At 45.5% G+C, this 22,460-nt stretch overlaps 1 protein-coding gene across 1 annotated transcript in view; it reads left to right on the top strand.

The window, feature by feature from the left end:
• TPRKB (TP53RK binding protein) overlaps positions 1 to 22,460 on the top strand; it is a 103,320-nt gene that overhangs the window by 30,243 nt on the left and 50,617 nt on the right. The window contains exon 2 of the mRNA XM_078656957.1: positions 14,632 to 14,820. Coding sequence (XP_078513083.1) covers positions 14,680 to 14,820 — 141 coding nt within the window. The 5' untranslated portion in view covers positions 14,632 to 14,679. The remainder of the gene's footprint in view (positions 1 to 14,631; positions 14,821 to 22,460) is intronic.

Below are 22,460 nucleotides of genomic sequence, written 5' to 3'. Positions count from 1 at the left end.
CAGTATTAATGCATTCACCTCAAAGCATGCATGGTGCATAACAGTGTACATTCTGCTGTGTGCTCAAGACCAAAGCCCTTATCTCTCAAGGCCACTCACGCGGGCCCTCAAGCTTACACCAGTATCCCCATTGCCTGATCCCATTATCAATCATCCTATTTGCCCTATTGCCCCGCAACTCTTCATCTTTTTCCCCCTAGCTACCTCCTCAATGGCGCACATCAGTACTCGTACAGATGTGTGCCCGTGCCTAAGAGGGAATGTTTATAATTATGTAATGCACATACATGTACACTTAAGTACACACCCGTGCTTATTTACAGAGAGAGGGGGGGCGACGCGTGGGTTGATTTTTTTTCTCATAAAAGCAGCGGTTTCAAAGTCCAAATTCCACGGTGGTTTCATGTTATTGAGCGTGACGTAATTGTGATGAACCACAGACGTTATACATGATGCCGGCTCTTCGTCACGCCCTTTGAAGTGTCTTGTGCATGACATGTAAAGAAGGTCTGTCCCCCAGTGAAAGCTGGGGCCCCTGAACCCTGCAGACAGCAGTTCAAAACTCTCGACCTCTGTAGTCGAAATATGCTGTTTGTAGTGCCTGGCATGATCACTGAAAGTACACACTGAAATATCGTATGTGCTGGGTATACAGACAGCAGAACAGTCTGTGCAGGATTTCACTTTCTGTTTAAAAAAATAAATAACGTTTCTTGTTTGGAAAAACAAGCAACTTTCATACTATCGGCGCCCAAATAAACATATCACATAACTGTCTAAAATGTAAAAACCCTGAAATGCTAATTTGGGGTAGTGGTGAAATGAGAGTGTGTCTTCAGCCTGTTGGGTTTGTGTCTCTGTCGTTGGACCAGACCCCACGTCACCTTGGTGTGTATTCTGTGTGCGTGGGGCGGGGCCGATGTGGTGTTTTGCCTCGAAGCAGCCCCACGGCAGGCTGCAGAATGTCGGTAGCTCAATTTACAAACCCAATGTCCAATAAATGTATTAGATGCATGTGACAGCTAGAGTGAGTGCAAAAGCTGAAACAAACCGTAAATGCAATTGTATAGCAAAAAGACGAAATGTAAACAATAAAAAAACACAACATTGTAAAAGTTGCCAAAGTGAAAGAATTGGTCAAAAACCACTTTTTCCGCTCGTTCCATTCTTACCTTGCCGGGCATAGATGCAGAGGGGATAGCCCATGCTGAACGTACGCTCTGCCTCCCTGACTACTTAAACTCTGCCTCAGCGAAGCCTGCAGAAGACAGACAACAGTCTTCAAGGGGCGGACTGGAAGGGCAGAGCAGTGGAAACAACAAGCAGCAGGAGCAAAAGGGGGGAGGGGGAGCAACAGAAAATGCCCCCGGAATCCCGCCGCACCGGAAGTCAGGCAAGGTCGCCTGTGACGGGGGCGGGGCCGTGTCCGGACCGGAAGAGGAGGCAGGCGGAGTCAATGCGTCTCGCGGCCCGGGGCTCCTGTGAGCGGTGGAGAGCCCCGGGGCCGCGCCAGCAGGAGGTTGCGCGCCGCGTGCTGAGAGCATAGTCCCCCGAGATTGGCCAGGTAAGTTCAAAAGGGCTGGGGGTGCTTGGTGCACTCGTGTGTGTGTGTGTGTATGCTCGTGTGTGTATGTATGTGTGCGACGGTGACGGCGGCGGGGATGGGGGAGGGGAGGGGGGGGCCTTGGTGCACTTGTGTGTGTATGTGGGGGGGGTGTCTCTGTATGTATGTGCGTTTGTGCATGGGCGCTTGTGTGTGTGTCTGTGTGTATGCGCATGCATGTGTGGTGTTTCGAGCTTCCCAGGAGACAGCGCCTGGCCACAGCGCGCGTTTGCGTGCGCGTGGCAGTTTCAAATCGCCATGCGCGTGGCCAGGATTGTCTCCTGGGAAGCAGACACGGCAGCAATAGGTTCTCGGCGGAGACGCACTTCCGCGCGGCTAGCCGAGACCTAAAAAGGCTGAACGGGATTACTTGGAGAAAGGAAGTGTGGTGCAGAGAAGTCTGAGTTTCTCAGCATTTTGCCCTGGGCAATGATTACGAGAAAGGCTGAGCGCCATTAACATATAGCTCTTGGCGGGTGTTTTTTGTAGAAGTGTAACTTTGTACCTCGGCTTGTATATAGTTAAATTAACTTCTTGAGCTTAATCCTCCACATCCGGACATCGAATTCTACATTTCTTAAGTAAAAAACTATATACCCTTTTTAAATCATATTAAGATTGTTATTCACCAATGATTAATGATTTGACTTGCACAGAATTGCATGAAGGCCATTTTAGTTACTGTTACTGTCCTTTATGTATCACAATGTTGTACTCAATTGAAATAACCCTTCAATGTACACAAGTGTTTTAACAAAGGACATGCCACTCTAGATTTTACAATATTTTGTTTTGAAACCAGAATTGAACTTTGGTTTACTTACTGTTTATTCTATATTGCATTTAGAACTACCACTTTTACTTGTGGAAAAAGTGCTGTAGAAGAGTATAATGTCTTTCATTTTTAGTGTGTACATGTACTGAAAGGCTCTTTAGGGTTTAATATATTGGATACACACTATGCAACATGTTTTTGATTCTTCTAAACTTTGCGTGCTCTCTTGAAATACCAACTGCTTTTAAAACACAGTCTGAAATAACTGCTTATTTGAGAGCAGTGTCTATAAGCATGAAATATCATACACTGGAAACAAAACAGTTTTCATACCAAAGAAGGACTCAATCTTCCCACCTTTTGTTAAATTGCATCCTAAGTGTTTGTTTCCTACTGCAGGCGAAAGCTGTTTCCTTAGTTCGTCCATTGGGGATTTTAAAGTAATTGGGTAAAATTTGTCATTTCTTGCATTGCCTGTATATGGAAATAGGAGGCTGAAAAACGACTAGTTAACTTTAGTTAAGTGTTGTGCCTTGTGTGCATTGCTTGTAGTGGATTTTGATCAATTTGAGCTAACATTCGGTCGTTAATATCTGAAAATTATGTAGCAAATGGGGTATTACTTGACAAGTAAGACAATCTCTATGTAAAAAGAAGCATCTGAAAAACTAAGGCAGTCTAATGACTCTGTTTATACTGTTATAGACCGTTATGTTAAAAGTGCAGCAAACACACTAATTGAGAATGGTAATAGCCCCTTTCCAACCAAGTCAGCTCAAATCTCTTAGTAACACCTGCACACATTACACTGTGGTGTTTGCCACTGTGTAGTTATAGTTGGGTCAGAGTTTCCTTTGGAAGAACATTATTTGTTTCTTTATTGACATTGTCGGCATTTGCCAAAGCTGCACGAAACCGTCCACCTCAGCTTCTTAATGGAAAGTTTAGTGCTGATCTGTTAAGCGCGGCCCAAGAAAATGAGGACCCTAAAAGTGCCCTGTTCCATGTAAATTCCATATAGGTAATTTTGCTCTCTGATTCGGAAACATGGCGAAATGGAATTGCATCTAATTAAGCCAAAAGGCAAAATTCTACACAAAAAGCTTGCTTTTTTAATTAGGTGTACATTATTTCTGCTTTTCTTGAGAAATTACCAATTAAAGCATTGCTTGGGTTGGGCATGAAAGGGTCCATGCTCCAGAAAAAGTTAGGTATATCTGGATGGTTGGTCCTGCGAGAGTCCCACATTACCAAAAAGTCCAAAAATAGAGCCTTCTGATTGGGAGCTTTTTCTGCAGTCAGACATTTCAGTACGATACCGCTGTACAAATATTTGTGATTGGTTGGCAGCAACTCTGAACAAAATTTTGCCGATTATGCCATTAGGGGAATAGTTTTCATATTCCTGAAAAAATTGAGAAAGCCCATATGGGAGCAGTGTGGGCACATAGTCCCAAAAAGACACCTCACCCCCTTAAGACAAATAAAAAAAAATAGAATTTGGGATACTGGTTCTACAATAGGAGCACCTGGTACTCTGTGCCCATACTGCAGTATCTGTGATGGTTCAGCAGTACCAAAAAACAAAGCCAGACCCTACAGCCGACCACCATTTATCAGGCTGTAAGGTTTGCTTTCTGTAGTGGGTTGGGTAGGGGGCCAGCCCAAAACTTCACACTGCCAAAGGCTGTGCACAGTGGGAGATTGGGCGGTGCAGGAAGATTCCCCCTTCCGCCACCCCCTGCTGCATGCGGACATGTTAAATTACATCATCCAGTCATCGTGACAGCGCCATATAGAGTTTGTAAATGTGAATTTATTCCACACGCTACACCTGTGACCAATTTTCTATCGCCAGTCACGAGATAATGGACAGAACACTTGATCAAATAGTATATCTATCAAGTCACCCACATTTCTTGACTTTTACCCTGTTTTTATTGTTGTTCGCCAACTTAACAAATCTCCATAAACTTTAAAGTGATCACCCCCTTTTTAAACCTTGAACACCCTCCAAATAGTTCTTTCACAATTTACCATAATGTGATCACCCTCTTTAAGACTTCATGTGACTCACAGTTTTAAGTCAGAAGGTTGACGGGTATGCATGGCAAGACACCTTCATGCATTTACCACTGACAAGACATCTGCCAGGTGCTATAGACAATCCTCTGTAGTTTTCTAACACTACGCACTTTCTTGAGCTGATCTTAATGGCATACAGCCTTGGCCACGTGCTAACAACTCTAGTGTGAGTTAAACTACCTGTAAGTGGCTCATCGTTCAATTATTTAACAACCTACAGTGCCTCAAATGTTCAGAAAAGGTGTGGAAATAAACATCCCCACCCTCTAAACCCCTTCAATACATATTTTTCTAGAGCACTATGTTTGAACTATTGAACATGGGCACATGACCAGACATCCAATGGTGGAATATCTATTATCAACACAACCTTTGGCTTGTCTCACAGATTCTTTTCAACAGTCTTTGACTTCAAGCCACAACTCAATATGAACCATATATCTGCAATCCAGATCAGGTGTGTTTAGAGCCTTTATATTGTTTAACATGGAGTAGTACATTGCACTACAAACTTTTCTGATTTAAAAAAAATATATTTAAAGGTATACCGTTTAACTTTCAACATGCACAACTGCACTTGCATCCAGGGTTTACGCTATTTCCATTCTTTGCACCCATGCATGTACACAGTCACTCAATGCTATACATGACTATGATGTAATCAATTATGGCATTTAACATAGAATGAGTGATGTAATATGAGAGGTCATTAAGCAGTGCATGGTAGTGACACAAATTATAGTGAGCTCATGAAACTATAATTTGTGAATTTAAGTGTCTTATCTCATTTCAATACCTAAACATAACGTCCCGTTAATCTTTGTTTTTTCCATGAAAAAATGTCTGTGTGTAGTAATTACACCGTTACACAGCTGTAGTCTCCGCTCTGTAGTTTTAGTTCAGCTGCACTTTCCATTGAAAAGGCATTTTTGATTTGCCTGTAAGTTTTCCACCTGTGGGCGGATCTGCACTAAATTTGGCAGTCAGACAACGTATTCATCTAAAGTCTGGCATGATGATTTACGTACAGATCTGTTCAGGGGATACAAATGATGTAGGGGTGAAAAAAAATATTTTTTGCCCATTTTAGTTACCCTAGGGAAATTTTGCTCGAGCCTACAGCAAAAATTGATGAACAGGTTTACCCCAAACTTGTGAGAAAAACTTTACTGTATTCCTCTCTCTTGCCCATGTGCTTCTCCCCAGCAACTCCACATTGCTATGTCCTGAGTAAAACATTTTACGCAGGAAGCATGCTTATGTGATTTAGTGTAAATCCGTTCAGTAGTTTGTGAGGGATAAAAAGCACGCAGCGCAAAGCATGGTGGATTTTAAAGGAGTTAACACTTTTATTTGCACATTTAGTTTGCAGGGGTTCGAGGACTATGTGAGGACCCAATCCTCGACCCGTCCTGTCCCAACATACCCCCTACTCACATTAACATGAACACCCTCCTAACCAACGCCCAACCCTCAGACAAAACAACACCAATACTCTTGAGAAACATCCTCCACAATCCCCCCCATCACCGCCTATTGGAAGACACCTGCCTCTCCACTTCCCCTAACCCTCCCAACCCTTGACCCTCCTGTCCCAACCTACACCCTCAACCAAATCTGCCCCCCAACCCCTCCACCCCTTACCTTAACAACCCTCAACCCTCCTGTCCCAACTCACAGCCTCAGTCGAATATGCCCCCCACCCCTCCTCCTACCCCTGAGACAATGGAGGTAATAACTGAACGCCTCACACGCATAGAAAAACAACTCGACACCCTCTTACCTATGACCCTGACTCACCTCATAACCATAACTGAAAACCTATCCCTTCTCCACAGTCAAATCAACACAATCACGCAGGCCATAAACAAAATCCTTCTCAACACCACTGCGCCCTCCTCCCCCGCCCAACACTCAATACTCCCCTCTCTCATAAACACCAGTGAGCCACCTTAACAGCCTAATCACCAGATGACCAGCTGGCGCTCCTCCTCTCGCAACACCCAATCTCTCAGACCAAGAAGAACGAACCCTGAGATGTCTCTGAGAGAGACAACGACACTCGCTAAAACCTATGACCCCAGAACAACTCAAACTCCCCCTTCCAACATCTAGGTAATCACCGGAATAGGTAGAGACAACAACCAACCTTGGTCTACAAGACTTCCCTCCCAATGCACAGCCATTCCCCAAGTTCCCCCCTCCTCCTAAATCCATTCCAACAGTGGCAAGGTAAACTGCATGCTTATAAACTACAGATCCGCAGTCAAGCACGCAATAGAGATGGCTGATGCAATAATGAGTCACGACATTGACAACGCGTTCCTCACCGAAACCCTTCCCAATGAAACATCATAACCTCTCCTTGACCTTCTAGTCCTCCCTGGCTTCTCCATCATTAAAAAAGACGGAATAGACCAACACAGTGGCAGCATTGCCATCATCCATAAGAACAGCATCAATATAGTTGAAATCAAAACCCCCTCCTTCTCCACCTTCGAATACCTCAACACCAACATAACTCGTCAAAACAACATCATCCTGGGTGGCTTCAACCTCCCCTGGAAAAACAAAAAGGACACTGTTATACAGTCACTAAATGAACTCCTTCTCACAATTTAGCTCACCCAACACTGTAAGGGACAAACCCACAACAAGGGCTCTACCTTAGATGCAATCATAGCCAAAAGCAAAACTATAACCATCAAAAACATTCTCCCAACCAACTGGTCAGACCACCACATCTTTATATTCAACCTCAATCAAACAGCACCTCCACCAATCAAAACACAAATTACCCATCAAAGGAGCAGAAACCTTAAGGACATCCCCTTCTCTGAAGAAACCATAACATCACTTCTCCCAACCTGTACAGACCACCTCTGCATGATTGAGCTCACTACACTGTACAACAGGACAATGACAACTGCTCTTGACCAACTAGTCCCCCTGAAACTGAAATGAGGCAGAGGCATCCCCTCCCAAGCCTGGTTCAACAATGACCTCAACTCCGAAAGAAGAAAAGTAAGAGCCGCTGAGAAACTCTGGAGAGGGAACCTATCCACAACCAACCTCTCCCAGTTCAGGAAAGAACACAGTAATTAAGAAAAAACACATAATCCAGGAGAAAGCCTCCTTCTTCCGGAGCGCACTAGACAAAGCCAAAAACAGCCCCAAAGAACATTTCAACATCATCCAGGAACAGACCGCCAATATCGAGCTCTCCCTAGACCCCCACCCTCAATCCCAACACTGCAAATCCTCACCCTTAATGAAACCTAACCCAACACCAACTCACAACATGCTCCCCGAAGCCGAGACCTCTCATCTGTCTACCCCCAAAATCTGCCCTCACCCAAGTCCCCCATCTTCCTCCAAGCGGTGGAAGGACTTCAAACCTCTCTCCAAAGCGGACATTTCCAATGTGATTGCCAACTCCAAACCCTACAACCACTACGCAGACCCTCTACCCGCCTCCCTAGCTTAGAACCTCAACCTTCCCCAACCCCCACTGTGGACAAAGATTATCAACAGCTCCCTAATCAATGGACTGATGCCCGACTGCATCAAACAAGGCCAAGTCACCCCCTTCTAAAAAAACTGATGCTGACCCATATGACCTCAAAAGCTTTAGGCCCATCACCAACCTTCCTTTCCTAGCCAAAATCCTGGAAAAATGTGAGCTCTCTCAAATGAACCAGCACCTGGAATCTAACAACCTACTTGACTCCCGCCAATCCGGGTTCAGGAAGGGATGCAGCACAGAAACCGCTATGCTAAGCATTACCAATGACATTCACAACTCCCTTGACTCTAACAGGTGCTGCTTACTTGTCCTCCTCGACCTATCAGTTTCTTTCGACACGGTACATCACAATCTACCCTTAGATGCCCTACAAAAGCGTATCGGAGCAGATGGCAATACCCTAAAATGGTTCTCCTCATTTCTACATAACCGCTCCCAACTCATAAAAATCAAAAACTCGATGTCCGACACCTCCCCCTCAACTCGAGGTGTCCCTCAAGGCTCAGCCCTCTCTCCCACACTCTTCAACATTTACATGGAACCGTTCACTACCATTCTAAAACAAGCAAGCATTGCTGACGACACCCAGCTGTACCTCGAGATCTCTTCCCTCAATGACATCCTCCGTCTCAACTCCACTCTTTCAAAAGAGTAGAAAATTGGCTAACACTCAACCACTTCAAACTCAACCAAGAAATTTTTTCTTCAATCACGAACAACCCCCTCAGATCCAAGAATGGATAAGCAAACGTGACTCTCTAAACTGCACACTTACTCAAGCAAACTCAGATAAATCACTAGGGATCTCTCTAGACTCAAGTCTTAACATGAGCTCCCACATTAAATCCACATCCTAAAAATCCTCAACAAAATCAAACCTTTCATACCACCTAATGACCTAAAAATTGCAACCCAATCTCTAGTTCTGTCCAGACTTGACTAAGGAAATGCCACACTAACTGGGACAGCTAAAACACACACAGCCCCCATTAGAGCCACCCTAAACGCAGCAGCATTTTGGTCACGGGTACCAAGAAATACGACCACATCACCCTTGCATTACAGGCCCTAAAATGGCTACCCATTGAAGCACGCTGCGCCTTCAAAACTGCCTGTCTCACCCATAAAGCATTCCACACAGGCAAACCGGACTACCTCGCTGCCAAACTCACAAAAGCTGGACAATCAAGACATCTAAGAAGCTCCAAATCGCTCCGCTTAATCCCCCCAAAAAGACATAAACAAAAAGCCCTCTCCCACTCTTGCTCTGGGAATGCCCCAAAAATCTGGAACTCTCTCCCTACCCACATCAAGACTAATCCCGCCATTACGATCTTTTAGAGACGACTAAAAGAATTTCTCCTCAACCGTCATCTCTGTGCATCTGGCCAATGTTCTCTATCTTTTTGACCTCCAGTACTCTAGATGCTACTCACTGTATTGTAATGTTTATGTTTCTATACATGTATACTGTTACCCCCAGGTCTTGTAAGCTCTATATAAAACTCCAAAATAAATAAATGTGTGCAGACCTAAAAGTCATAAAATGAAGGCATACCATCGGTTAGGTGGAGGTTAATGTTCCCCATTTACTACTTTGGTTGCACAGAAATAAAATCGTGGCCATGAACTGTAACAATACTGATTGGCCGGCTGCATGACTCTCTGTTGCTTCTACACACCCCTCTCACCCTCCCCCTTCTCTCTGTAGTACTTCCCCAACCCATGCCATTCATGTTGCTTCTGCTCCAACCCATGTTGCTCCCCCACCCTTTGTTCCCTCTACCTACTTTAATTAAAAAGGTTTTTTTATTCTTTAGCAATTTTGCACGGCATCAGGGATGCTGTGCATCCTGGCTAAAACCACTGGCAAAGTCTGTAGGTCCCAAAGGCAATACCTATTAGCCTTGCCTGTGCTGGTTAAGTCCTGCCTGCTAGACAACACAAACATTTGTGGTGTTACCAAAATCTTACAGTGAACTCAGAGCCCATCCATTAATTACCACTGGCTGGCTTTATTGTTACACTTATTTGCTTGCATCTGTGGCAGTGGCTTGCCTTCCTCTTCTTATATGTGCCATCCTCTTGGAGCATTGCCTGGTTACTTACCATCTCTTTAACTGGCTATTTTTCTCTTTTGGCTAAGCGTTCCATGAGAGTGCATGTGTTTTTCTGCTCTCTTCCTCTTTTGCTTCTCCTGTTAATCATTCCATGAGTATACATGTGTTCTAGTTTTTTCCTTCATGTGATTCTCCCGCCTGACCCCACTCTGTGTTGTTTTTTCTCGTGTCCTGCTCTCTCTCTTGTACTTCTCCCACCTACCCTTGTTGCTCTCACTTGTATGCTGCATTTCCCATTACCCCGCACACCAGGCTTTATTTTCATTTTATCCCACACCCATCCAGCTCCTTCGTTGCTTCCCCCACCCCTACTAGTTACTCCACTAGACCTAAGCACTTTCACGCTCTTACAATGTAATGTTTAGGTCGAGCATTCAAGACCTCTTGTATATACTTTAGTATATATACTTAAGTATATACTTAAATGTGTATGTACTTTGTGGGCTCTGGAGATTTATTTGATTTATTTATTTTATTTAAAGAGTTTTATATAGCGCTGGCTAGACCCGGAGGTATCAGAGCGCTTTACATGAGAATCAACAATGTAACTGAAAAAGCTCAACAATTACACAATAAATCCCCAAAAAAGAATAGGCAATACAATTAGGAGAGGGGAGAAAGGAGAGAGAGAGGTAGTGGAGGGGGCAGGGGAGGTGAGAAAGGGAGGATAGGAGAAGAGACAATATGGAGAGACGAAAAGAGCTCTGTCTAAGGACCGACAGGGTAAGGTGAATACCAAGGAGAGAATCCACGGCCCATCGCACCTATAGCTAAACCAGGTAGCTCCATCAAGCATCAGACAAAAAAAGGTTCAGTCTCAATACATTGAGAGAAGGGAGAAGGAGAGACATAAAAAGAGGGAGGATGCGGGAGGAGACAGCAGGAGGGACGAAAGGAAGTGCAACAATGTGGTTTAACAGTATAACAGAAAAAGATCAACAATTATACCTTACAACGACCAGTCAGCAATACGTTAGGAGAGGAGAGAAAGGAGAGAGAAAAGAAGTGGGGGGTAGGTGAGGTGAGATAGTGAGGATAAGGACAGAGACAACCGTAGAGACGAGAGGAAGTCTGTCTAAAGACCGACTGGGTAGGTGACGACCAAGGAGGGAATCCACGGTCCGTCTCCCCTATAGCTAAACCAGGTAGCTCTATCGGGCATCAGACAAAGTATTTCGGTCTCAGGTGTCGAGGGAAGGGGTTTGCAGAAAAACAGGATGGGAGGGAGATATGGCAGAAAGACGAAGGAAAGTCTGCCCAAAGACCGGTTGGGTAGGTGACGGTCGAGGGGGAGTCCCAAAACCCATCTCCTCTATAGCTAGCAGGTAGCTCCATCGGGCTTTGGCCAAATAGCTAGGTCTCAATAAGAAACAATTTAAGGAACATGGATGGCAAAATAAATAGAGCGTAGAAGGGAGGGGACAGGGAAGGTGAGAAAGGGAGGATAGGGGAAGAGACAACAAGAAGAGACTAAATGAAAACTGTCTGAAGGTCCACTGGGTAGGTAACGACCAAGGAGGGAGTCCACGGCCCATCTCCCCTATAGCTAAACCAGGTAGCTCCATCGGGCATCAGACAGAAAAGTTCAGACTCAATACATTGAGAGAGGAGAGAAGTAGGGATAATAAATAGAGGGGGGAACCGGGAAGAGACGACAGGAGAGACTAAAGGAAGTCTGGCTAAAGACCGACTGGGTAGGTGACGTCCAAGGAGGGAATCCCCGACCTTTCTCTCCTATAGCTAAACCAGGTAGCTGCATCGGGCATCAAACAGAATAGCTAACTCTCAAATGACGCGGGAAAATGCACAGGTAAACAGGGTGGGGACTAGGGCCAGGACAGGTAAGGGCAGAAATCAGTAGCAGGAAAGTGGAGAGGAGTAAAGCGGGGAGGGGTAGGGGGTAGGTAGTTCAGTAAAAGTTACATGATTATAAACAATTACTGGATGTCTTGGCTGAGAACCTTCCGAAGTTTTGTCTTAAAATCCCTAAACATGCTCAGAAAAACGTCTTTAGTCAGGGCCATTTTGTCAGCTACCTCCGCAGGGTTCGGCGAGGAGCGCTTGTCCGCCGGTGCAAAAAAGTTTAAGACTTGTTGGGTGTTTTGCTGGACGTCTTCTTTGGCCTTGGTCTTCTAGGTCTCTAATGGTGGTGGTGTAGGACCTATCCGGCATTCAAAGCTTGAAGGCAGTGCAATGAACCCTGAGTATAGTGATGAATGGTAGGCCCAGTTAGGCCGCAGTTGGCCCTATCAAATTAGTACGTCAGCCTCTAGGTACTGTGTTCTAGCCAGGGGTCCGAAGCTAGTGTTCGTGTCCCTACCGCCCACAGTCCGTCTTACAGCAGTGGCTGTCTGGATAGAAAACAACCAGCAGAGGTCAGTAAAATACCTGAATTGCTTTCTGCATTTTTCTGGCAACTGCCTCTATTTAACTTTCTTGATAGAAAACGACCAGCAGAGGTCAGTAAAATACCAGAATCACTTTAGCATTCTCTAGATTCCAGTCCATAGAAATAGTCTTCCTCCAGCACCCGTAGACAATAATATTTTTTTCAAATCCTGTATTTTCAGATATATGACCTCCGAAGGCCCTGCTTCTATATTAAAAACAGAGCTTTGGACTATACCATTTACAGCTGAAAGGCAATATTTCTCTCCATGTGTTCCCATACCTGGCGTGTCACACAGTTTGGTGCTCACTTTCCCTCCATGTTAAAGAACAGTAGATGTTTCTGCACCCAGGCTAATGTGCTGCATAGCTAAATACATATAAGGTTCCAAAGGCGAGAACGATTGCATTGCAAATGCTTTTTTTTGATTTACCAATCAAAGTGGCATCCATCATCTTTGATCAGTCAATTAAAAAAGAAAATGGCGCCCAATCTATTCCAACTGAGCACAAAGCAACATGAAAATTAAAGAGCATTGCAGACCATATGAATACAATAGAGTTGTTTGAATTTTTCAGCAGGAAAAAAACAAATTAATTATACAATATTTTGTGTGCATAACAAATGATGTGAACATTCTCTGACATTGTTATTTAGACAATATAACATTTTAACAAAAACAAATGTTGGTGAAAATGGTTCCGAGGGCATTAGCAAATGCAGATTTTTCAGAAGAGAGATAACTTATACACCCAGCGGATCTTATTCAACATGTTCTTATTCATGAGTCAAAAAAATGTATTAATCAAGGTTTTGGAGCACTGTTTTAGAAGTAGTGTCCTTTCTATTTACCAGAATAAAATCGTTCTTGTGAAACATATACAATGCTGCACGCTGCAGTATGCAAACATTCACATACGAATCCAGCAATATAAATGTGATCAGACAGATGGTACCTTCTGCAAACTCTCACTCTCTGCTTTGCATTTTATAGGGAGCACTCTTAGTACAAATGTTCTCATTTGAATTGGAAGCTATTTTAATTTTGTTAGAATCTTCAGTTTATACAAATGTGGCAATTCTTCATAGTCTACAGCACCTGGCTTGTTGCAGAATGGGTGGTGAGTGTGTACCATATACAACCAAAAATGAATGAGTATGAATGAATAAACAAATCTGTGCATTTTTCGTCAATCGGACTTGTGGAGAGGAAGCTCGTTGCAGCTGAACGAGGATAGGAAATGATGCCCCAAACGTATTTTTCCCATTTTTGCATTTAAAAATACACTTTTAAGATTAAAACAAGTCTGAAATGTATTCTAAGATCGGCAAAGCACTATTTATAAAATTTTAAAATCACGTCAAAGATTTATTTTCTGGAGAGGATTTCCAACTACTAGACATTTAACTGGTGGGCTGATCAGATGTTTACCCTCTTATTTACTTGGGTAGGTATTGCAAATGAGCAGATGTTTGCATGTTCCGAAGAAAGCACTTAACTATAGATATCCGTATCAGGGCAACTTTGGGTATTGGACAAAGAAGTGCAATTTTTAAATATTTTTTTTCTGTTCTGTAGGCCCAGTTGAGGCGTTTGATGCCAAGGATAGCTCACAAGTAACCCTCGACCCACAATGTCAGTGTGGTTAAGCACTTCTCTTTACACTCTAGTTGGCAATGGTTATTTGCCCTCTACCGCTGAAGACCTCAGATTTGGGAGACTGCTCATAAAAGGGTGCTTGTGTACTAATGGCATCTGCTAAACTTTATATCTCTTAGTTTTTAGATTAGGTACAAACTATTTTATTTCAGAAATGTAATTACTTGGGGGTGGTTTGAGTCCATAAAGAGGTTGATATTGATCTAATAATGCAAAATTGATCAGCATAGCTGCCCACTAGGCCCCTATCTCGGCCCGTAAAACAATTTCACGGCGTGGTGGGAGCAATCACTGGCCAAAGTATGGAATCAGACATGTGTACCTGTTAGTCGAAGGTTCCTATCAATACCTGCTTGTATTGAACCACTTCTTTCCCTACTCGAGACAACTTTCTTCACAGTTGATTGTGGTGTTCCATGAAAGTGCTCAAACTAAAATCGTTTTTACTCTCAATCTGTTTGTGACTTCTGCAGATTTTCTTGTGACACAGCGGCGCATTTCATGTGCTCAGACTGCAGAGAATGATTTTGAAACAACAACTGGAGCTCTTTCCGGGTTCAAGTGTGTCCCTCATGCTGTTTAATGATGTGAAGAACGCAGCAAGTCTAAGGAAAATGGCAATGGAAGGATCCATTGATGGGGCCTTGCTAAGCCCTACAATGGTAAGCAAACATCACTTATGCTAATGATGGCGTTTATTTTCTAGAAAGATTGGGGTGTGGGGATAGAGTGTTTTACAAAATGCTTTTATAGTTAGAATGGTGTTGAATATATAGACTTTTAGATGGGTAACAGTGAATAATGAGGACGATTTTCACTGACGAGTTCTGAATGACATCAAATAGACAACAATAGCGAAGCTCATGGTGTTTATGATGTCACTTAGAATCCCAAAGTGAAAAACATCCCCATAATTAACTTTTGCCCATCTAGAATTTCATCTATGCCCTCTGAAATCATCTTCCCCTGCTGTCAGCTGCTACGCAGTGGCAGAGGAGTAATGGGAGAGCCATACATAACATGGTCTCTGTTGCGTATCCCTGTCCCAAGGTTAAAAAAACATAGCTTACCTACCATCCTTACCCCCAAACACCACCATCCCTGCCTTCAGTCCACCTCCTGCAGCTGTGCGTTCTCTTTTCAGTCAAAGCCGACAAGCAGAGCAGTGCTGACAGGCTCTCAGGGATGCCTGTCAGCCCGGCCTGTCAGGCCTTAATGACATCACAACAGTGGGTAAACCAGTTTTGTTATCAACAGTTGCTATGTCATAGCAGTGAGTTACGAGATTCAGAAACTGAACTAAACGATAGAGGCTCTCTATAAGATTCTTGCATAACGAATACATCTGTATTTATGCATTATCATTATTTAATCTAAATGCAATTTTTGTGATAAAATGTCATGTCTGTATGGGCCATCTCAGCAATCACAGATGGCATTGAGTTCAGAGGGTAATCTGCACAATACACAAACAAGCCTGTATTAACACAGTCCCACACTTTTTTCATTGTAAGAGGGTTCTATGCCTATTCTGTGGAGTGCAGAAGCCCGACCAGTGAAGGTGCAAACAGAATATTAGCAACTGGCTCTCTGTGCTAATAAAGGTTCGGACTCTCTTCAAAAGACAAGTCCTTGCATAGTTTATAATCGTAGGCTTTGCCCGAGGGAATTAACAGCCTGATTCATCAATCTCCCGTTTTGTGAGCCCCTAATAGCGATTCATAACGAATCGCTATTAAGGACTTGCAAAACGGGATTCATGTAGGAATTGCATAAAGAAATGCGATTCCTACACATTCCTTATTTGCGATTAGCAAATTGCTAATCGCAAATAAGGAATAACTCCCCATTCATTCCTATGGGCCTAAAGGCTCATAGGAATGAATGGGGAGACATTCCTTATTTGCGAATAGCAATTTGCTAATCGCAAATAAGATAGCGATTTCAAGGGTGCCAGGGGTGTCCAAAGGACACCCTGTAGCACCCCTGAAATGTAATCTACATTGGAGTTGCGCACACACATGTCCAAAGGACATGTGTGTGTGTAACATGCAAAAGAAAAAAATGCACTAAAGTGCTTTAATCTATTTTTTCGCTATTTACCACAAAGTCAGACTTCGTGGTAAATAGCGGCCAAATATAGCGAAATAGAAATTTAAAATTGGTTGATGAATTGCATTTAAGGAATCTCTAATAGAGATTCCTTAAATGCAATTCCTCACAATAGCGAATTCTGTAATAGCGATTATTGCATTTGGGATGATGAATCCCAAATGCAATAATTGCGCTCGCAAAGGGCCAGATTCTCAGAATCTGGCCCTTTGCGAGCCGATTTTCGTTTCATGAATCAGGCTGTTACTGCGTAAGTTCAAGGCCTCACTGTAGATCTCATTTCTTTTTGTTATTCTGCTCATACTCTAACTCAGATTCATGGCTGGCACAGCTCTTTCACTTGCAATGAAATATGCTGAATTAATAATTTCAAGATAGTGCAATTTGTCATTCCATTTTGTGTGTGCTAAATATTTCTGCGTTTATCGTGCTTACCATGATTTTCTGAACAGCAGTGTCATTTGTCTCCATAATTAAACAATATTTCTGATATAGGCAAGCGTGCAATGCTCTTTTTTTATTCATATTTGTATTCATTATTTTTTTTGCAGACACATGAAATGTGCCAGAAAAATGCAAACTTTTTCAAAATGTGAACATGAAGGAGTTGGCCTGCAGTTAAGGCTCACAAAGCAAATGTAATTTATGTTGCTGGTTTGGAATGGAAGGCGTGAGGAGTTACAGTGCCACTTACATCAGCCTCCGCTAAGCCAATAAGAAAGAAATGGATTGACACAGCTCCCAGTCACTTCCCTTCTAGCAACCTCTTTTAATTCACTTTTTAATCCCAGGTGGGAAGAGGAGTAGAGTGGGGCGGTTGGAAACACCATAATTTCCTAGTCTCCCTTGTTATTCATTCTCCCAAGAGAGAGAAAGAAAGAAAGAGACTAGGGAGACAGACCTCAAAAGCACAGTTGTAAGGAAAAGAGTCTTCAGAACAGAGACGTCATGAAGGAAGATGTAAAAGTTGCATGTGAGAGATAGGCTCATACCTCACACAACACAGGTGAGAAAGGTGTAGATTAAAGGCACAGAGGTAGCACACATGCAATGTTGTAAGAGGGGAGGCCTCTATGCTGGAAATTTGAGAGAATGTGTGTATGACACAGTAGAGAAGATCCGAGTTTAGACTGACCGACCTAGAAAGTTCTCAAAGCAGTGCTTAATTTAAGCCGGTGGTTTCCGGTGCTGAGCACCGGCACTTATTACAGTGCATCACATGGTGGCACTGTTTGTCTAGTTTAGAGATGAGAAAAACATCAGTTGTTTATTAATTCAATGCACATTAAAAATGGCTAATATCTGCCGCCAAAGCCATTCTTATATCTTTGGGGTCCCTGCAGTAGTCAAAATTGTCACACTTGTAGTATGATGATAAGAATTGTTGTTTGTTACTGTCCGTGGCAGTGCTGGCAGGGGCAGTGGGTGGTGCAAGTTGCAGTGACCGCCTGACAAGGGCCCTGGCACTTAATATTTTACAAACTAGGCACTTCCTCAAAGGTACATGTGTGACAGTACCTGTGTTTGTTTATCTTTGGAAGAAAACTCTTTGATATGTATGTGCATATGTGTTGCTGCTTTAACGTCGAGCCACCAGCACACGGTGTAGAAAAAAAGAAACAGTACAGAATTGACAGCAAAAGAGGGTGACCTTTGAGACCCAAGTTAAAGAGGTCGAATACAGACATTTGAGTGAAAGATTGTCACAAAGGCAAGAGGCTGTGAAAGATCTCCGGCAACTATATGGAAGAATAACAGGTCTCAAAGGCACATAGCTAAGTGTGATGGAGGTCAAAGTCACAGAAATGTGAGCATTTTATCTATTTATTTTGAGGCACTTGCCTAGCTTTTAATTAATTGAACGAGAGCTCAAGACAGACCCTGGAGGTACAAGATGAAATTGGAAGGCCAAAAGTATGACAAACAAGTTGTTAGTATGAGAGAAAGGCATAGAATTGTGTGATACCTCACAGGCACAAGGGTGAGCGAAAGATAGACCCACAGTGGTGCATTTGGGAGCAGGAAATAGATATGGCACAGACTACAGGAGATGCATATCTCAATTTTCCAGGCATAAACAAGGCTGAGATAAGCACAAAGCACATTTGCCAAAGGTTCCACAAGCTCAGCTAAATGAACGCACTCACATGCACCTAAGGATTCTCCATATAGACCCAGTAGACTCTGATAAACATACTTTGAAACACATTTAGTAATGCATATTAAAATATATCAAACTGCGTTTATTTACTGTGGTGCTTTTATTTTATCCTTTACAGAAAAGGGGGTGGTGATGAACAGAGTGTCTGAATTAAGCAGACCACTCTTACCCAGTCCAAACATCAGGGCTTGATCCATCACCGTTATTTATCTCACTGCCCCTTCCCAGCTCAGAACCTGGCTATATGCAAATTAGTCTGTCCCTGGCCCAGTGCATCATGGGAACAGGGCAGACCAAACTACCAAGCCAATTCTTCACCAGAAAGGAGACAAGCTACCGGGGACCGGTTTCTGGCATTTCAGCCTCTTCGGCCCGGCTTGCTTGAATCCTGATGGAGCAGTGAGAAAGGGACTCATGTCTGAGTATACCCTGCCACACCTATAGTGGCCAAAAACGATACAGAAAAGGGGGTGGTGATGAACAGAGTGTCTGAATTAAGCAGACCACTCTTACCCAGTCCAAAGATCAGGGCTTGATCCATCACCGTTATTTATCTCACTGCCCCATCCCAGCTCAGAACCTGGCTATATGCAAATTAGTCTGTCCCTGGCCCAGTGCATCATGGGAACAGGGCAGACCAAACTACCAAGCCAATTCTTCACCAGAAAGGAGACAAGCTACCGGGGACCGGTTTCTGGCATTTCAGCCTCTTCGGCCCGGCTTGCTTGAATCCTGATGGAGCAGTGAGAAAGGGACTCATGTCTGAGTATACCCTGCCACACCTATAGTGGCCAAAAACGATACAGAAAAGGGGGTGGTGATGAACAGAGTGTCTGAATTAAGCAGACCACTCTTACCCAGTCCAAAGATCAGGGCTTGATCCATCACCGTTATTTATCTCACTGCCCCATCCCAGCTCAGAACCTGGCTATATGCAAATTAGTCTGTCCCTGGCCCAGTGCATCAGGGGAACAGGGCAGACCAAACTACCAAGCCAATTCTTCACCAGAAAGGAGACAAGCTACCGGGGACTGGTTTCTGGCATTTCAGCCTCTTCGGCCCGGCTTGCTTGAATCCTGATGGAGCAGTGAGAAAGGGACTCATGTCTGAGATAAGCACAAAGCACATTTGCCAAAGGTTCCACAAGCTCAGCTAAATGAACGCACTCACATGCACCTAAGGATTCTCCATATAGACCCAGTAGACTCTGATAAACATACTTTGAAACACATTTAGTGATGCATATTAAAATATATCAAACTGCGTTTATTTACTGTGGTGCTTTTATTTTATCCTTTGGCTTAATGGGGATTGTATCATTCTCAACATCCCTCGTAACCTTGGGCTCTACACGGCTGGTTAAATGGGAGTGCTAATGTGGCTTTTTGCCCAGGCCTCACACTTAATGAGTGCACCAAATGCGTGTTACACCTCTGCTTACATAGCAAGAAGATGTATTTATTTATTTATTTTGAAAGTTTTGTAGAGCGCGAACAAGACCCTTGCGGATATCAGAGCGCTATACAATAGGTAAGGATTGTTATACAACGAATAAATGCAGGTAAATCAAGTATACATAACATCTTGTGCAACGTAAAGCAATAAGGTGCAAAACAGGAAAGTTCCGTTAAGTCATGAACAATGGTAAATATAAAGACTAGGTTGTCTAGTTGAAGCCTTGTCTTAGTAAGGGATCCTATTGAGGGTATGAATGATCTCAGACTTTCCTTAGTCTATGTTCAGGTGAATTTTGCCATGGGAATCGATTTTACTTCCGTTTTAGGTCTTGGCTAGCGTAGGCTGCGCACATGCGCAGTCTCGCTGGTGAGATTTAATGACTCTGAGTAGCGAGGTTAAGCCCCGCGCCTCTTCTCCATTGGCTGGCCTCCTAAACGGTGGCCAGCCATTGGAGAAGAGGTCCCAGTGACGACATTCTTTGGATCTAAGCCCCGTCTGTTAGACGGGGACCCTGAGGGTCGGCCGGATACCGAGGGAGAGATCCCCGAGGGGGACCGTCTCCGGCGATCGTACAGACAAGTTACCTCCCTCCCCACAAACAGGCACCACACCAAGTCGAGTTCAAGGCTTTATATAAGGTTCTTAAGGCAAGGATATCAGCGATACAGGATATCTTGGACCCGGGGGTCCTCTCACTTCTAGTCTCTGTAGGGAAAGGGGGTAGCGGGACAGTCTTGGTACCGGACCGGTACAGGTAGTGGTAACAGGCGAGCTCACAATCCTCGAGCTGGAGTGTCTGTGGATCGGGCCGCGGCAGCGCCAGCAGGCCTAGGTGATAGTTTCTTAAAGCAGAGGGCCGCGGCAGCGCCAGCAGGCCAAGACGAGGGTTTCACGAGGCAGGGGCCGCGGCAGCGCCAGCAGGCCAAGACGGTGGTTTCACGAGGCAGAGGGCCGCGGCAGCGCCAGCAGGCCAAGACGATGGTTTCACGAGGCAGAGGGCCGCGGCAGCGCCAGCAGGCCAAGACGATGGTTTCACGAGGCAGAGGCCGCGGCAGCGCCAGCAGGCCAAGACGGTGGTTTCACGAGGCAGAGGGCCGCGGCAGCGCCAGCAGGCCAAGACGATGGTTTCACGAGGCAGAGGGCCGCGGCAGCGCCAGCAGGCCAAGACGATGGTTTCACGAGGCAGAGGGCCGCGGCAGCGCCAGCAGGCCAAGTCACGGATGAGTTCTTCTCGGGTCTCTCGACTCCAGGATACAACTGGTTTCCTGGTCTGGCCCTGCCCCAGTTATAGGTCTGGTCCCCTTTGATGTCCGGACCCTCGCGCCTGGGGGCCGGGAGGTCCGGGATGAGGGAGTCCAGACACCCAGCATGGGGGTGGAGCCAGCGCCCAGGCGGCCGGGGGTGATCGACACCTGGCGGGGAGAGCCGTTGACGATTCCTTTCTCCCATTGACTCGCCAAGTGGTCACTCTGCCTCCCGGGGGGAGGTTGGTGCCTCGATGTCGGGCCCGGCCGGGCCCAGGGTGAGGGTCGAGTTGAGGCCACGCGGCCTCGTGCTGTAGTGGCCCAAGATGGCGGCTGGGCCGAGGCCGTGGTGTGGATGGTGACCCGGGCCAGCTGGGTTCGGAGCTGGTGTCTTGTGGGTGAGGAACTGCAGTGTACTTCGGGTGGTCGTCGGGGACTCTGGCTGGGGGATGCAGGGGGAGCCAGGGTCCAGGTCCCATTGCGGGGAGGGGGCAGCCCGACCATGCGGCCTGTCCAACATGCGTCCCCCCCAGCTGAAGGCGGGGAGAGTCAGCCATCTTCCTGGGGACTCTCCTCGCTGAGGCGGAAAAAGCGTGACAGGCCGTCGGCGTTGGCGTGGTCCTGGCCTGGACGATGTTCCACCGTGAAGTCCATCCCCTGCAGGGAGATGGACCAGCGCAACAGCTTCGGGTTCTCCCCCCGCATTTGCATCAGCCATTGCAGGGGTCGGTGGTCTGTTTGCACCCGGAAGTGGGTGCCGAAGAGGTATGGCCGGAGCTTCTTGAGTGCCCAGACTACGGCGAAGGCCTCCCTCTCAATGGTGCTCCAGCGCTGTTCTCGGGGCAAGAGGCGTCTGCTGATGAAGACCACCGGATGGTCGACCCCTTCGGCGTTGAGTTGGGAGAGGACGGCCCCCACACCATGATCGGAGGCGTCCGTTTGCACAAGGAATTCCCGGCTGTAGTCGGGAGCCTGGAGCACGGGGGCCGTGCACATGGCGGTCTTTAGCTTCTCGAAGGCTGATTGGCAGTCCGGGGTCCAGTTGACGGTTTTGGGGCTCTTTTTGGAGGTGAGCTCTGTGAGGGGCCCCACGATGCTGCCATAGTCCTTCACGAACCGCCGGTAGTATCCGGTGAGCCCCAGGAAGGCCCGGACCTCCGTTTGGCTCGTCGGGGGTTGCCAGGCCTGGATGGCAGCAATCTTGAGTTGGAGAGGGGCCACCAGCCCGCTTCCCACTTGGTGTCCCAGGTAGGTCACGGACCCTTGGCCAACTTGGCACTTGCTGGCCTTGATGGTGAGCCCTGCTTGCTGGAGGGCGTGTAGAACC

This window comes from Lissotriton helveticus, chromosome 1_1 (genome assembly GCF_964261635.1).
Source record: "Lissotriton helveticus chromosome 1_1, aLisHel1.1, whole genome shotgun sequence".
Taxonomy (NCBI): Eukaryota; Metazoa; Chordata; class Amphibia; order Caudata; family Salamandridae; genus Lissotriton; species Lissotriton helveticus.
This window is presented reverse-complemented; position numbering and strand designations above follow the sequence as displayed.